The sequence below is a fragment of the Eriocheir sinensis genome, chromosome 26 (assembly GCF_024679095.1).
Source record: "Eriocheir sinensis breed Jianghai 21 chromosome 26, ASM2467909v1, whole genome shotgun sequence".
NCBI lineage: Eukaryota > Metazoa > Arthropoda > Malacostraca > Decapoda > Varunidae > Eriocheir > Eriocheir sinensis.
Window position 1 is genome coordinate 11,674,435 of NC_066534.1, and position 17,322 is coordinate 11,691,756.

General features: G+C 46.2%; 1 protein-coding gene across 7 annotated transcripts in view; it reads right to left on the reverse strand.

Moving 5' to 3' along the window:
• The window catches only part of LOC127003768 (uncharacterized), a 116,975-nt gene that overhangs the window by 22,472 nt on the left and 77,181 nt on the right, over window positions 1-17,322 (reverse strand). For 3 of the 7 annotated variants that reach the window (XM_050870779.1, XM_050870776.1, XM_050870775.1), the window contains exon 2: window positions 430-602. In XM_050870779.1, the coding sequence (XP_050726736.1) occupies window positions 430-581 (152 nt within the window). In that variant the 5' untranslated portion in view covers window positions 582-602. Of the gene's footprint in view, window positions 1-429; window positions 603-12,200; window positions 12,305-12,410; window positions 12,613-12,944; window positions 13,016-13,270; window positions 13,403-17,322 lie in introns of those variants that run through there. The other 4 variants (XM_050870774.1, XM_050870778.1, XM_050870781.1 and 1 more) reach the window with 4 other exon arrangements.

Consider the following 17,322-nt stretch of genomic DNA (forward strand, 5'->3'; position numbering starts at 1 on the left):
GGGGGGAGGGAAGGTCAGATGCCGAATAAGGACAATGACAAGAGTAAAATAGAAGAAAAGAAGAAGAGGAGGAGGAGGAGGAGGAGGAGGAGGAGAAAAAAAAAAGAACAAGAATAAATTATAACAAGAGAACAAGGAAAAGAGAGGAAGAAAAAATGAAGATGAGGAAAAGAACAAGAACCACAAAAAAAAAAAGGAAGATGAAAAAGTCGACGTGGAAGAAGAAGAACAAGAATAAAAGAACAAGAACAAAAAAACAACAACAAAAGGAAGAAAAGAAGAAAACAAATGTAAACACCCAAAAAGTACGCTAGCCAAATGCCGCTGGACTAATGACAGACTGTAAACAAGCAAACAAACAAACGTCAATCACTCAATCAAACCAATCAATCAAAATCAATAACAACCACCAACCATATCGACACTCACATTAAAGAGCATGACACGAAGACGATGCCGATGTAGATGCACTGCGGTATGAGGGACAGCATCATGGTGAGCCCGATGATGGTGATGCCCGCCGCCACGATCTTGTTGGTGCGCCGCTGCCACACGGCCTTCGACGCCCCGGTCTGCTGCATGGCTGCCTCGCGTACGACAACCTGGGGACACGCCGGCAGCACAGGTGAGAGAATGAATGGGTTTGAGGTAGAGTAGGCAGTAGGTAGGTTGGTAGGTGGGAGGTGTTGGTGTGGTGGTGTTGTTGTTGGTGGTGGTGGTAGTGGTGGTAGTGTGTCCAACGTGGTACAATAACTTGGGTTTAGTGAAGGGTGCACAGGGGACAGTAATAAGTCAAGGAGCTTACGGAAGACAGTAATAATAAAGATGATAATAATGATACGAAAACAAAGGAAAGAGAGAAGAGGGGGAGGAGGAAGAGATATGAAAAAGATGAAAAACTGTCACATTTATAAAAAAAGATTAATAAGAAACACGAATGGTTGGAATAGTAGTAGTAGTAGTAGTAGTAGTAGTAGTAGTAGTAGTAGTAAAAGTAGTAATAGTAGTAGTAGTAGTAGTAGTAGGAAATTCAGCAATAGCAACAACAGCAGCATTAGGGGCAAACAAAGTAGCTATATATTAAACACACACACACACACACACACACACACTCACACACACAGGTACAGGTGCAAGTACATATATTTTACCGCTCCTACGTCATGGCTGCTTCTTCCACTAGTCACTCTCCTCCTCCTCCTCTTCCTCTCCTCCTCCCGTGGTGGTCTGTAGACACTGGTGGGCCATGACAGTGAATGATCATGAGTCACCCGACCATGTATATGTGTGTGTGTGTGTGTGTGTGTGTGTGTGTGTTGCCAAGGTGCCCTCCAGATCTATGCAAGGCAAGTTTCTTTTTATGATCACGTTCTGTTACGTTCATTATTATTATTATTATTATTATTATTATTATTATTATTATTATTATCATCATTATTCCTTATTGGTGTTTCACTTTTCTTTTTCGTTTGCAATATGAATTTTGGTGTTTTCTTTACGTAACAGGTAGTAGTAGTAGTAGTAGTAGTAGTAGTAGCAGCAGTAGTAGTAGTAGTAGTAGTAGTAGTAGTAGGTAGCGGTCTTTCTTCAAATCTGTTTATACTGTGTGATAACTTCCGCACATTTTTCTCCTCAGTGTCTATTTTTGTTCTTTAACCACGACGCTGTAAATCATTCTCCCACTCTCCCCTCTTGCTTATCATTCTTCTCCCTCAATCATGGGTCAGTGCTCTCCTCCTCGCCTGCTCCTTTCCCCTAATACCATGCGCCCCTCGTTGACTCACTATTCCTACGTGTGTTGTCATTCTATCGCTGTTTACTTAGAATGTCACCGTATACTATTTTTTTTATCTGTTATTCAGCTGATGTATTTGGCTTGTTACCCTTTTTTCTTTTTTACGAGTTTATGCGGTTCGGTTAATTTTCCTGCTGTTTATTTTCTTGTTTGTTGTTGTTGTTGTTATTCTCTTGGTGTCACGCGGCTCGTTGTGTGTCACTTATTTTTCTTTCTTGTTCTCATTCGTCACGTGTTTCTCCTTACTCCTCCTCCTCCTCCTTTTTCTTTCTTCTCTCCTCCTCCTCCTCCTCCTTCTTTCTTCTCTCATTTCTCTTGCCCGGAAAATGTTGGGTTTCTCTCCTTCCCTGGATTATGGATTTTTATTCAGTGTTTCCTGTCACGTTACTTCGCTTATTCTTCCCTGGTTTCTCCTGCACTTTCTTCACGTCAGTATTAATTATTCTCTCTCTCTCTCTCTCTCTCTCTCTCTCTCTCTCTCTCTCTCTCTCTCTCGTTCGAAACTTTCTCACATTAAATTTCCCTCACTCTCTTTAATTCCCAAGGTCTCTTTTAAACGTTTTCTTCGTCTCCGCTCTCAAGATTTCTTCTCTTTAATGCTCTCTTTTTCCCTCGTTCTCGCTCATTAATCGCCTCTTTCCCTCCGTCCCTTCCTCTGGCCGCCCTTCCTTCGCCTTTCTTGGGTGCCACCTGTGAGACTATGATCGGTATTGTCAGACGCTTCCATCCCTCACATCAACTACTTCCAAAAGCCGAAAGGAAGGTTAATCGAGTTCTAATAAGTGTTCCCTTAGTTTCACGGTATATACAGAAGAAGGGTCAGACTACCACCAGGGTTATTAAACTAGTACCCCTGAAAATGTCCTCAACTCCTACGAAAGCCTTGCTGAATATGTGAGTATGGGTGAGGAAAGGTTTAAAAGTATGGCTCTCTGAACCCCCAACCCCTTGACACTTTCTCCTCAACAGCCAACCAAACGACAGTGAGGACGTAACAGTAACGATTGGTAACGATGGGGATAACTACAGCTGTACGAGTCCTAACATCTACTACTACTACTACTTCTACTGCTATTACTACAAAGGCAACGAAAGAAACAAACATGAAAGCAACAAGGCATGGGTAAGAGCGATAACACGGACACCTAACATCACAGTCTCGCCTTAAAGAACGCGGTTAAACTCTCTTTCTTTCTCCCTCGCATGAGCTTTAGTGGTTAAGTTACTGCCATTATTCGATATTCTTTCATTCAACCCGACGTGACTCAACGCCATAAAGAACCTCCGTGCGGGTCAACAGCCTCAGTCAGCTCGCCCGGTACCGGTCGTCTGTTCGAAGTCGGGGAGGGAGCGCGCGCGTCTGTACGTAGGAACCATGACAAAGAGGAACGGTCCTTTGTCTGTCCCCGGCAGCTGGAGGACCTACCGACCAACCGAACAAGGAAGGCTCCGGAAGGTTCTTACAATGCTACGGAACGCCTTGAGGAAATACCGAGGACTGTAAGGTTTACCGGTCCCTCGGAAACGCCTGGTTAGAATAACAAAACATCCGGTTCGGGAGAAAAAGTAACTCCTAACGGCTGTTGATGTTTAAAACGGACGAGCCGGCGCCCATCTGCCTGACGCCCCACCAGCCGCCATCACAGAGGACAAGGGACTGCTGATGAGGGCGATGGGAGGAAGGGAACGACGGAAGGAAGGGGACGATGGTTGCATGCAAAGGGACGGTGTTGCCACCTACAGCTGCTGCGAAATGACCCCTCGATGCCCCGCCAGCACCCTCATCTCCATTAACAGCAGGAAATAGCAGCGTGGCCAGACAAACAGCTGATGATGACAGGGACAGCTGGTGGGAGGCTCAGAGCTTCCTCCAGCTGTTGTTTGGCGCACGATCCTCATCCCTCATCTCATTAGCGACGGGAAACAGCGGTCCCCCATTCTTTGTGATTCCCGACATCCGCCTCAGGGGACGTGTTATATCATCTCAAGGACGAACTCGAACTAATTATTTGGGCCAATTATACGCCTCCCTTTTCCCCTTAACGTCAGAAAACAGCAAAAACTTCGACTCGCTGTAATTCTCGATATCCACGGCATAGAATAAAGAGGTAAGGAGTGAGCGAGGAATCTATAAATTGTCTGCAGAGAAACCTTGACTCCCACGACAGCGAACAAGAGCTATGAATCTAACGAAATCTTAGTGTCCACTCCCTCAGCGAAAAACTAATATATGCTCAGAAATCATAACTCCCATAAGCTATGAATCTAACGAAATCTTAGTATCCACTCCCTTAGCGAAAAACTAATATATGCTCAGAAATCATAACTCCCACATTTTCCTTAACCCTCTTTACAGCAACGAAGAAGAGCTTTGAATACTCTGTAAATCTTAGAATCCACGCCATTAGATAATTATGGGAGGTGGAGAGAGGAACCTACTTACACCTGAATAAAAACCATGAAATCAGCGAGCTCTTCCTTAACCTCCTTTACGTCAGCGAATAAGAGCTTTCAACCCTCTATGTATCTTAGTACCCACGCACGCCATTCAGTAATTATGGGAGGTGGAGGAGAGGGACCTATGTATGCCTGAGTAATTGCAGTGAAACCTATATTTTCCTTAACCCTCTTTACAGGTGAGAACAAAAGCTTTCAATTCATCATGTGTGTCGGATCCAAGCCTTTAGATAATTATATAATCATGGGAGGACGAGGAGAGGAAAGGAACCTATACCTGAGTAGAAACCATGAAACCCTCAACCTTTCCCTTAACCTTGTCAACAATAGAGAACAAGGGCTTTCAATCCTTTGTAGATCTTGGAATCCACGCCATTAGGTAATCATGGGAGATGGGGAAGCGGAACCAATACTGTAACCCAACTATACCTGAGTAAAAACCATGAAACCAACGACCTTTTCATTAACCTTGTCAACAATAGAGAACAAGGGCTTTCAATCCTCCGTAGATCTTGGAATCCACGCCATTAGATAGTCATGTTAGATGGGGAAGCGGAACCTATACTGTAACCCAACTATACCTGAGTAAAAACCATGAAACCCTCAACCTTTGCCTTAACCTTGTCAACAATAGGGAACAAGGGCTTTCAATCCTTTGTAGATCTTGGAATCCACGCCATTAGGTAATCATGGGAGATGGGGAAGCGGAACATATACTGTAATCTATCTATAACTGAATTAAAACCATGAAACCCACGAGCTACTATTTTCCTTACGACCCTCAGGAGTAAAGAGTTCCAGTGCCTCAACGTATGTATTTGAGTCCCGTCTTAACGTCAGTATATGATGTATGATGGGGGCTCCTCCACCACCGATACCAGTAACTTCAAACACCTTTTACCACTCTCCTTGACATCAATCTCCACTTCCAGGGGCTACTTTATAATACTATAGGGTCTCTGGTGGATGTTTTTGGGTCTATGGTGGAGGTCAAAGATTCGGAGTGGAGGTCAATGGTCTATGGTGATCTATGGTTGCTGAGAAAGTGAGAATCCTATATTGTTTTTCCTTACCCTTTTTCTATGGTTGAGGGGGTAAGGTGAATGGTCTATGGCCTATGGTGGTCTATGGTACGTAGGATGTCTGTGGTAAGGAATCTACTTGCTAAGAAAGGGGGAATCCTAAACATTCCTTTCCTTCCCTTTCCAGCACGTTAAGAAATGGAGGGACCTCGATCCTGCTGAGTTAATACTATATATATATGGTCTCTGGTGGATGTTTTTGGGTCTATGGTGGAGGTCTAAGATTCGAAGTGGAGGTCAATGGTGTATGGTGATCTAGGGTTGCTGAGACAGTGAGAATCCTATATTGATTTTCCTTACTCTTTTTCTGTGGTTGAGGGGGTATGGTGGTGGTCTATGGTATGTAGGATGTCTGTGGTAAGGAATCTAGTTGCTAAGAAAGGGGAATCCTAAACTCTTCTTTCCTTTCCTTTCCAGCACGTTAAGGAATGGAGGGACCTCGATCCTGCTGAGCCCCGCCGCTTGGCCCTCCGTGTCAGTGCCAGTGCCAGGGTCCATATTCTCAAACATTTCCGGGCTTCCACACCTACATTTGATAAGGCTTCCGTAGAGGTTGCGGGTATTGTTAAGGATAGTTTTAGGAGCGTATAGTGATTAGGTGACAAGGCTTCTGCACCATCATGCGAAAAATGCTAATGAGAGCCCGACTGTTATCCTACGTGGCCCTTGAAAATATTTGAGGTGAGAGCCGGAAGTGTTTAAGAATATGGTTGCGACAAAGGGCGGCGTGTCATCTCCTTGCCCCCCCCCACACACACACACACACACACCACCACCACCACCGCTTCCGCCTTCTGCAGCAGCGGCGCCGGCAGGGGATGAATGCATATGATAGAAGTGGGTCGCGACACACTTGACGCCGCACCACGTGACTTACTGCTGAACTGTGTGTGTGTGTGTGTGTGTGTGTGTGTGTGTGTGTGTAGTGTCTGTCTGTCTGTATGTATGTGTATGTCTATCTTAAGGTGAGTCTACTCTTTATGTATTTTGCTGTGTGTGTGTGTGTGTGTGTGTGTGTGTGTGTGTGTGTGTGTGTGTGTGTGTGTGTGTGTGTGTGTGTATGCTTGTCAGTCTGTGTCTCTCTAGTTATTTTTGTCTGTGTATGTGTTATTGTCTTTCTGAGTGCCTGTATCTGTCTGTCTGTCTGTTTGTAAGTCTGGCTGTCTCTTTGTCTTGTGTGACGGTGCATCTGCCTCTCTGTCTGTCTGTCTGTATGCCTGTTTGTCTTTGTATCTTTGTATGCTTGCCTCTGTCTTTGTCTTGTATAACGGTGCATTTGCCGCTCTCTGTCTGTCTGTCTGTCTGTCTTTGTAGGCCTGTCTGTCTCTTTGTCTTGTATCTGCCCCACTCTGTCTGCCTTGGTCTGTCTGTCCGTCTTTGTATGCCTGCCTGTCTCTTTGTCTTGTATCTGCCCCACTCTGTCTGCCTTGGTCTGTCTGTCCGTCTTTGTAGGCCTGCCTCTGTCTCTTTGTCTTGTATCTGCCCCTCTCTGTCTGCCTTGGTCTATCTGTATGTCTGTGCGTGCATAGCGACCCAACTGACTGAACGGAGAGGCTCGGCGACTTAGCTCCGGAATATTAATGCGCCTCGGACTGGACTTTATGGCCGGCGGACTGGCGGACCCGCGGCACACCACCGGCACACGCATGGCTGGGCCTGGCTCGCCTATCTTAATGCGACTTAAACGGACTTAACGACTTAGCAGATGGACCTACACGGAGGCTTTGGGACTCTGAATTTGGGGTGAACATTCTGGTGCTGACTTACGTATTTTGCGACGATTTGTGAGTTTGACTGAAAATAAATGAAGATAATACTAAGGAGTTAATTGAGTGTGGATTTCTTTAGTATGCACTTGTGAGCTTGTATATTTTGGCAGTAAAGGAAGCAGTTCAAAGGCAAAAAAATAAGATACGAAAAAGCTTACTCATAGAAGATTGTCTGAACTTGCCTGATCTAAGCTGTCATGAATTTAACTGACCGAAGCTTCACTGAACTTAACTGAACTACGCTTTACTGAACTTTTATTGATCTGAACTTTACTGACTTGTATATTTTGACAGTAAAGGAAGAAGTTCAAAGGCAAAAAAATAAGATACGAAAAAGCTCACTCATAGAAGGTTGTCTGAATTTGCCTGATCGAAGCTTTACTTAACTTAACTGAACTTTAACTCTAAACTTTACTGAACTGAATTGATCGAATCTTTACCATACTTTAATTAATCTGAACTTAAATGATCTTAACTTATCTAATCTTTCCTGAACTTAACTAATCTGAACTTTCATGAACTGATTCCACACCATTGGACCACATTCTCCCTTTAAGTCCATTCAACCATTTCAAGGGAGGAGAGATATATGGAAAAGTAGTGAAGGAGGGACGGGGGAGGTTAGTGAGGGGGGAGAGGGGGAGAGGAGCAGTAGAGGGGGGTGAAGAAGGGGTCAGAATGATTTAAGAACAGGGGAGGAAAGGGAGAGGGAGAAAGAAGGGGAGATGGTACACGGGGAGAAACGAAGCTTAATCACCCCATGGATCTCTCTCTCTCTCTCTCTCTCTCTCTCTCTCTCTCTCTCTCTCTCTCTCAGGTTCAAGGACTCATTTCTTCCCGGTCCACCTCCGTCCCTTAACCTCCGCGCTTCTCTCTCTCTCTCTCTCTCTCTCTCTCTCTGAAGCAGCCACACTTATTTTTTTCTTCAATTTTCTTCCGTCAATGTGTCTATCTTTGTCTATCTATTTGTCTATCTATCTATCTCTCTGTCTGTCGATCTCTCATCCCTCTTATTCTTCTTTGTCTTCCTCCTCCTCCTCCTCCTCCTCCTCCAACATTACCAATCATTACATCATCATTCATTCATTTATTTCACCCACAATCTTTTTTCCTCCTCCGCCTCGTCACCACACACACACACACACACACACACACACACACACACGCTGGCCTTTCCTCTCCCCTCCCTTCCTCTATATACATTTCCTCTCGTCGAGTCTAACCAACACGCCACTATCAGCCTCAGACCCTCAGTCCAACACCTGGTCTGGTCAGTGACTCAGGCAGGTAATGGCCGAGGAGGAGGAGAAGGAGGAGGAGGAGGAGGAGGAGAGGAGGAGTGGGGAGTGAAAATGGGCATGTTGGAGGATGGTGAAAGAGGAGGAAGAGGAGGAGAAGGAAAGTGGAGGAGGCTGATGAACTGAAAAGAATGGGTTTGAGGAGGAGGAGGAGGAGGAGGGAGAGGAGGAGAAGGAGGATGGAAAAGAGACTTGTGAACTAGCATTGGGCGTGAGTGGGCGTGAGTGCGAGGGAGAAACAGCAAGAGGAGGAGAAGAAGAAAGAGAAGGAGGAGGAGAAGGAGACGAAAGAGAAGGAGAAGGAGGAAATAGGATACCAAAAGAAAGAAAAAGGAAAGGTGGAGGAATGAGGACGGGAAAAGAAAAACACCGAAGGAAGGAAAAGAAGAGGAAAGGAGAAACGGGGAAACACAAGGGCAAGAGGAAAAGAGGTATTGGGAACAGGAAGGAAAGGAAGAGGATACAGGCGGCGGAGGAGGGGAAGATGGGTACAGACAGAGAACGGGAACAGAAGAAGGAAAGGAAGCGAAGGAATGGGAGAGGGAGACGAGAGGCTTCCGGTAAAGGGAATCAACCGCGTGGGACCGGGGCTTCGTAAGAGGTGGTCCAGGTGGTTCACGTTCATTAGCGGTGCAGGTGGCTGGCTCATTAGTGGTCCAGGTGTTGGTTAGTTAGTGGTGGTACATCCTGGTTACTCCCAAACAAAAGTGACAGTCCATACATGCTTTCTCTCTATCTGTCTGTCTGTCTGTGTCTCTGTCTGTATCTGTGTCTCTGTCTGTCTGTCTGTATCTGTGTCTCTGTCTGTCTGTCTGTATCTGTGTCTCTGTCTGTCTGTCTGTGTCTCTGTCTGTCTGTCTGTGTCTCTGTCTGTCTGTCTGTCTGTATCTGTGTCTCTGTCTGTCTGTCTGTATCTGTGTCTCTGTCTGTCTGTCTGTATCTGTGTCTCTGTCTGTCTGTCTGTATCTGTGTCTCTGTCTGTCTGTCTGTATCTGTGTCTCTGTCTGTCTGTCTGTATCTGTGTCTCTGTCTGTCTGTCTGTATCTGTGTCTCTGTCTGTCTGTCTGTATCTGTGTCTCTGTCTGTCTGTCTGTGTCTCTGTCTGTCTGTCTGTATCTGTGTCTCTGTCTGTCTGTCTGTATCAGTGTCTCTGTCTGTCTGTCTGTCTGTCTGTCTGTCTGTCTGTATCAGTGTCTCTGTCTGTCTGTCTGTATCTGTCTGTCACCACTACAAACAAACATCACAGTAGGATATCGCTATTTACGTTATGTTCACTCTTAGTATTCTGTCTTTTCAATACCAACCTAACCTAACTTAACCTTACGTCTCTCTCTCTCTCTCTCTCTCTCTCTCTCTGGCTTTCCAATACCATCAATGCCAACCTAACCTTACGTCTCTCTCTCTCTCTCTCTCCTGACATTATATTATCTCTCATGAACCTTTTTAGGGATCATGAGTCGTCCCAAATTCCGGATGTTGAAGGAATGGTTTTACCCCCAGCTGTTTCCGACTCCACCACCACCACCACCACTGTTTGTTACCCCCAGCAGTTAACACCACCAGGAGCGATATGGTACACACACTACCCTCACCACCTCCACTATCACCACCGTCACGATCATCACTCTTCTTTGTCTGTCGCTCTATTCACTAAAGAGCAAATCAATCACTTTCCTATCTATGTTCCACTATAGCATCACCATATTTGTCAACATCACTGTAAGGAAGCACAATACCGCCATGTTCCACCTCCATCACCATCACCACCAACAACATCAACATCAACATCACAAACACCAAGGTAACGGATCATAATAACATCACGTTCCTTGTCTTGACCTTTCACTACCATTATCACCAACACCATCATCATCACCACCACAAACAAACAAACATCACTATCTATATTATTTTCACTCTACCTGCATTGACTTTCACCACCACGAACACCATCCTAACCTACCTTAACCTAACCTAACACCTGATCACTAGGCTCACCATCAGCATCACCATCATCATCATCACCACCACAAACAAACAAACATCACTATCTACATTATTTTCACTCTACCTGCATTGACTTTCACCACCACGAACACCATCCTAACCTACCTTAACCTAACCTAACATCTGATCACTATAGGTTCACCATTATCATCACCATCATCACCATCACAAACAAACAAACATCACTATCTACACCTACCTTAACCTAACCTAACATCTGATCACTATAGGTTCACCATCATCACAAGCACCAACACCACCATCATCATCACCATCACAAACAAACAAACATCACTATCTACACCTACCGTAACTTAACCTAACACCTGATCACTATAGGTTCACCATCAGCATCACCATCATCACAAGCACCACTGTAGCAGAACACAAAGACACTATACTCATTTTCCGTTGCCTTCCCTCCCTCTCTCTCCCATTATCATAACCATACACATACACGGGACACATAAACGACCTCCTCTTCCCCCACACACCGCCCCTAAAATACACGGGAAACATACAAATTACTTATATACTCCGCCTCTGCGTCCTTGCTACAGTTACATACTTCAAAGCCTGACTCAACCATCCCTTCCTGTGTCTCTCCTGCCCTCCCTAACCCTAACCTAGCCTATTCCTCTTCCCGTCTGTGCCCTTTCTAGTTTCTGCCTTTCGTAAGCTAATCCTCTCTCCCTCTGTCTCCCAGCTACCTAACCTAACCTAACCCTCTTCCCGTCTGTGCCCCTTCTACTTTCTAACGTCCCTAAACTAACTCATGTATCCTCTCTCCCTCTGTCTCCTAGCTACCTAACCTAACCTAACCTAACCCTCTCCCTGTCTGTGTCAAGCTAACCTCCCTAACCTAAGCTAACACGTACCCATCCCTATCTATGATCCCCTAGCCACCCTAACCTAAGCTGACCCATCTCTGTCCTTGTTTGTATCAAGCTAAAAACCCAATACCCGAAGCTCACCTATTCCTCTCTCCATCCTAATCCTAAGCTAATCCATCCCTCTACTCGTCTTTGTCAAGCTAAGAATCCTATACCCCAAGCTAACTCATCCCTCTCCTTTCTGTGTCCCTTTTATACCTCCCTAACTCTAAGCTAAACCCTCCCTCTCCCCCCATCTCTGTCCCGCTAACCATTCCAACTGTATACCCAACTTTTCCCCTTTCCTCTGTTCCGCTAACCAATCAAACCGTAACCCAGCCTTCTCCCGCTCTCTGTGTACCGCTATCCAACCAGTCAGTCTTTAACCTCAAGCCCATCCCTTTCCTGTCTCCGCTAACCACCACAACCCAAAGCAAAACAAGCCAATCCCTCATCTTTGTTTCAGCTGACCACCCCGGTGTTCCTGTGTTCCTTTCCCCGCTAACCAGTCCGTCCTTTATCAGTACACCCGCTACCTCTCCTCCTCCCCCGTCCTATCTCTGCTAAGTACCCTACCCCGTCCCCGTTAAGCCTAGCACCAGCACTAGAAACGCCTCAGCATGTGCCCACGTAACAAAGCACTCTGCCCTGTTCTCGCTTAGCCCAGCATCAGTATCCTTACACGCCCCCAGCATGTGCCCGTAACAAAGCACTCTCCCCTGTTCTCGTTTAGCCCAGGACAATCACCAGAAGCGCCCCAGCACCTGCCCACCTAACAAAGCACTACTCTGCCCTGTCCTCGTTAAGCCCAGGATTAGTACCCTCACACTCGACCTGCACATGCCCGTAACACAGTACCACTCGGCCCTGTCCCAGTCTGGCCTAGCAGCAGCACCAGTACCCTCACACACGCCCAGCACCTGCCCGTAACAGGATCCATGCACGACGTTCAAGTGAGCGGGGAGCCGGGGTGTCTGGCGCTAAGAACAGCCTTGGTCCGGGTCCGCACCGTGCATGCACAGACACCAACGGCACCACACTGGCACTGCATGCTTGGTGGGTTGGGGTCTGGGTGAACGGCCTCCGGTTATCTCGTGTCCCCAGAACTTCCTTCCTGTCACTTCACTCACGTTTGGAGGAGATTGAAGGCCTTTGTGAAGCGAGTTATCATCGTTCGTGTGACTGTTATTACTATTGTGGCACCGTCAGCTGCTAGGCACTGGCACGTGGGGACACACTGGCGCCTCTCCACACGCAGGCACTGTGCAGTCCTTCCCTAGTGGGGCGCGACACCTGATCATGCTAACACACTCCCACTCGGCGAAGGTAAGATTACTGCCACTCGAGGACACAAAGACTCGAGTGAGCCTCTTGCCGCGGCGCCGCCACACTTTCAGAGACTCCTTAATGCTCGCTATAACACTGCTGGACACTTCATGTCTTGCACTTCACACAACACTTCACGACCCCTCGACACGTGCCAGCAACACTCACGTAACACTTGACGAGGGGCGGAAGGGCGTCGGGGCAAGAAGGGCTGGTCCCAGCACGGAGGCTTCCTTCGAGACACGATACGAGTTAATCCTTCGCCAGGAATTTCCGCCGAACACAAACAGGCCACAAGAAAGCCAGGTAAGACCTACTGTTCCTCGCGGCTCACTCACCTGGCTGGCCGAGGACAAAGGTGTGTCGTGGATGGCACAGGTAAGTGTTGCGTTGCTCTCAGGCGTCGTGTGTGTGTGTGCGTATTCCAGGGGCGCCGCAGGATGGGTCAAGTGCTTTGTGGACGTGCACGGAGGAGCGTCAGGCGCGTGTACACGTATTGACGCCTCGTGTGGGACTGACTGACTGGCGGCGGCGGCGGAGACGACGGGTGGCTGGCAAGGCCTCCGTGCCCCGCACCCCTGCCACCCCGTCACCCCGCCCCGGACGGGCCCGAGCCCAGGGAGATTTCAACGAACATCCTCCGCCTGATGCAACGCGGGCTTACCTGCATCGCCGTTACGTCACAAGCCGGGGAAGCCGCCCGGCGCGGCCTCCGACAAGAGGTTTCCTCTGCTCCCACAGACTCCCGTCCCGTTACGTGAGTGTCGCCGCGTCGCTGCATTTCTCGGGACGCGTCAGAAAGCAGCGCAGCCTCCCTGACGGTCCTCACGCGGGGCGGGATGAGCCGCCGGTGCTGCGGGCGGAGGTGAAGGTCACGCCGGCGGGGACACTCGGGGACACTCACGTGGCCGCGCACGCCCCTTCCCCGCCCATTGTGGCTTCGATTACAGTGCATAACCCACACCACCGCCACCGCTCCGCCGAACACCCCGCCCCGCCACGCCCCTCCACGCCCCTTCTGGCCCCGTCCTGGCCACAAGACAGGTTACCAGGCAACAACCTCTGGCCCTGCGGCACGCCGGCCAGCCTGCGGACGGCGGGGAAGCACAACAAAGCCTCGGCCATGATCGCTGCGGCTTCGGCGGGGCCGGAGCCGAACGATGATTCCCCTCTTTCACTTCTGCCACTTCCCTCCCTTCCCCATCAATGCTCTACCCATGAACCATCTTCACTTCACCCTTTACCTAACTCTTTCCTTTTCCATCCCTGCCCCTTATCATCATTCTCTCCCCGTATCCTCCCATCAACCATTTCTCCTTCCTCTACATCCATTCTTTATCCATAAGCCATACCTGGCTATTCATCACTTACTCAACACTAATTTTCCCCATCGCTAAATCATTGCCGTCTCTTCCCTATCAAACACTCAGCGAGCCCACCTTGGTTCAGCCTTGGCCCACTCCTCTTTCCCCATTCCTCTTATTCCCATTTTTAATTAAGAGTATGCCTCTCTACACAGCGGGCAGAACCTTCAACACACAACCAGGTCACCATCACCCACTTTCCATCGCCGTTCCACATCCACAACGCAAGAAAACCTAGAACATTCGGAGCAACGGAAAGGGGTCGAACGTGGAAAATTCAGCCGTGCCGGCGTTCACGTAGGCACAGAAACCTTGGGCTCCTCCCCTGCCTCGCCCCTTCACTCCTTCCCTCCCTCAGTCTCTTACCCAACCAGCGCTTTCCTTCCTCCAGCCATACCCTCCTGACCTCCCACACAGCACCGGAGACAGACAAAGGGACAGACAAGGCAGTACAGGCTTAGGAGGGGGGTAAGGCATCTCTCGGAACACGAGCATGAATCACTGAACCAACATCTGCTTGCATCAGCTTTCCTCATCCACTTATAATGCATGCGGCGCGGGAGATTGGGAACGGTACGTGTGTGTGTGTGTGTGTGTGTGTGTGTGTGTGTGTGTTTTATCAGGTGTTACGTCGTCTGGGCGTTGACCGTGAGCTTGGGGGTGTGAGGAGGAGGAGGAGGAGGAGGAGGAGGAGGAGGAGTGATGATGGTTAAGTTGGGGAAGATAACATGGAGGAAAATAATGACTATGAGGAATAAGATAACCATAAACAGTAGTAGTAGTAGTAGTAGTAGTAGTAGTAGTAGTAATGGTATATTCATAATAATAATAATAATAATAATAATAATAATAATAATAATAATAATAATAATAATAATAATAATAATAATAATAAATAATAATAATAATAATAATAATAATAATAATAATAATAATAATAATAATATGATCACAAGAAGAAGAAGATAAGAAAAAAATAAGAAGAAAAAGAAGAAAAAGAAACAGAAAAATGAAGAAAAAGAAGAGAATAAAAGTAAACAATGAAAAATGAAAGAAACAATGCAAATAAAGAAAAATATGAAAGAAAAAAGAAAGGGCAATGAAAATAAAAGAAAAAAAAATCTATTAAAGGAGTGACGAAAGGAAACAAAGAACGAAAAGTAAATACATAAAAAAGTTAAAAAGTAAGAAAATAGTAAGAGGATGAATGTGATAAGTGTTAAGATAATGAGAGGGACCAACAGACAGGCGGAGAGATAAACATGAAGGTAGATAGACAGACAGACAGACAGACAGACAGATAGACAGACAGACAGACAGACGCAACGAAAGATAAAGCGACAAAAATGGAAAGGAAATAAACGATAAGAGAGAGAGAGAGAGAGAGAGAGAGAGAGAGAGAGAGAGAGAGAGAGAGAGAGAGAGAGAGAGAGAGAGAGAGAGAGAGAGAGAGAGATTATATAAACAAAGACACAAACAAATAAACAAACATTTTTTTTGTATTAATCTGTTTGTTTTCATTAATTTAGTGTTTATCCGTTCTGCCCTTGACTGCTCTCTTCACCCGTATAAAAAACAACAACACACAAACAAACAAACAAACACACTTGCATCTAGGTTATCAGTGGCATCCTTGTGTGTGCGTGTGTGTGTGTGTGTGTGCGTGTGCGTGCGTCACCAGGTACCTTTTAAACACACACTTTCTCTCCCACACCGGCGTCCCTCACCCAGCGGTACCCAGGTTTCATACTGAAGGGGAAGCATTACAGAGGCAGAGCACGACACCTGAGGCGCACACACGAGTCTCCCTGACACGTACGCAGGTAAAGGGGTTGAGGGGGAGGGGGGGGGAGGGCAGGGGGAGGGAAGGGGGACTATAGGCATGTGTTGTTAGCTATACAGGCCAATACCTTCATTTGACCTCTATTCAGGAGCGGTAAGTAGCGTGCTTTTTTGTTTTCTTTACGCCCTTGAACTGTCTCCTTAGCTATAAAAAAAAAATAGTGTCCCTAGAAACCTCCCCTAAATCATAGACAAAAGGACATAAAGAACGAAAAGAAGATAAATAAAATGCATGAGTAAAAATTATGCTACAAAAAAGAGGATGATAATAGAAGTAATTCTTAATGGTCATATTTTCTACTTTATTTTTTTTTGTCTGTCCGCTTTTATATGCATTTTTTTTTCGTTGTTTTCTTTCTTTGCATTATTAATTTCCTTTTCCTTTGTTTGTTCATAATGGTCATATTTTCTACTTCTTTATTTCTTCTTGTCTGTCTGCTTTTACATACATTTTTTTCGTTGTTTTATATTTTGTGCATTATTAATTTCCTTTTCCTTTGTTTGTTCTCAGTTTTCTACATTTCCTGTATAGTGTCCTCAAATTTCTTAGCCTCTACATCAACACTAAACACTAAAGAAGGAATTTTCATCGTTTTTAATATTTGTTGTTTGTTTGTTAATCAAGGGTACAGTAAGGAGAGTACAGTAAGGAGAAGGTACAGGTGGGGGGGAAGGAAAGACAGAAGGATTGACAGGTGTATGGTGTAGCTTCGTTAATTGTTCAAGTGTAGTTATTGTTTGTCGGGCACCTTATTTGTATACCCCCGGAGTGCTGGGGGAGTGTGTGTCTGATTTGTTTTCGGAGTCTATACAATCACTACTCCTCGATCCCTGCTGTGTCAAACTCTGGAACTGGCTACATGAATCACCATAGACAATACCCCTCCGCTTTCTCGGCTTCGCTTGCATCACCTCTCTTCTCCGTAAACTTTTAATATGCGGATAACGGAGGATGAGGTGGTGAGTGGGGGAGTGATTCAAGGTAAAATACGTGGTTGGTACAGTGGGAGGGTGTGGAGTGTGACAAGCAAAGTAAGGGAGGATTCTGAGGAATTTCCACGCTTCGTAAAAGAGATAGACGGATCATACACTCCATATGGGTGAAAAACGAGAAGTGTATTGCGTGCATTGCCGTGTTCTGTATTGTGGAAGACATAAACAAACAATAAACAGAGTGGATTCTAAGGTATTTCCACGTTTCGTAAAAAGAGATTAAGAAGAAAAAGAAAAGGGAACGTAAGACACAAGAAAAGAGGAGTGTATTGTGTGCATTACGTATTTGTGTGTATTTTGTGGATATGCGAAGACAATAAACAAAGTGGATTCTAAAGCATTTCCACGTTTTGTAAAAGGAATAAGGAGCAAAAGATTTAGGAACGTCAGACACAAGAAATGGGAGGGTGTTGTTGTGTATATCACCTGTGTTGTATTGTAGAAGTCAAATAACAAACAATAGACATAGTGGATTCTCAGGCATTTCCACGTTTTGTAAAAGGAATAAGGAGCAAAA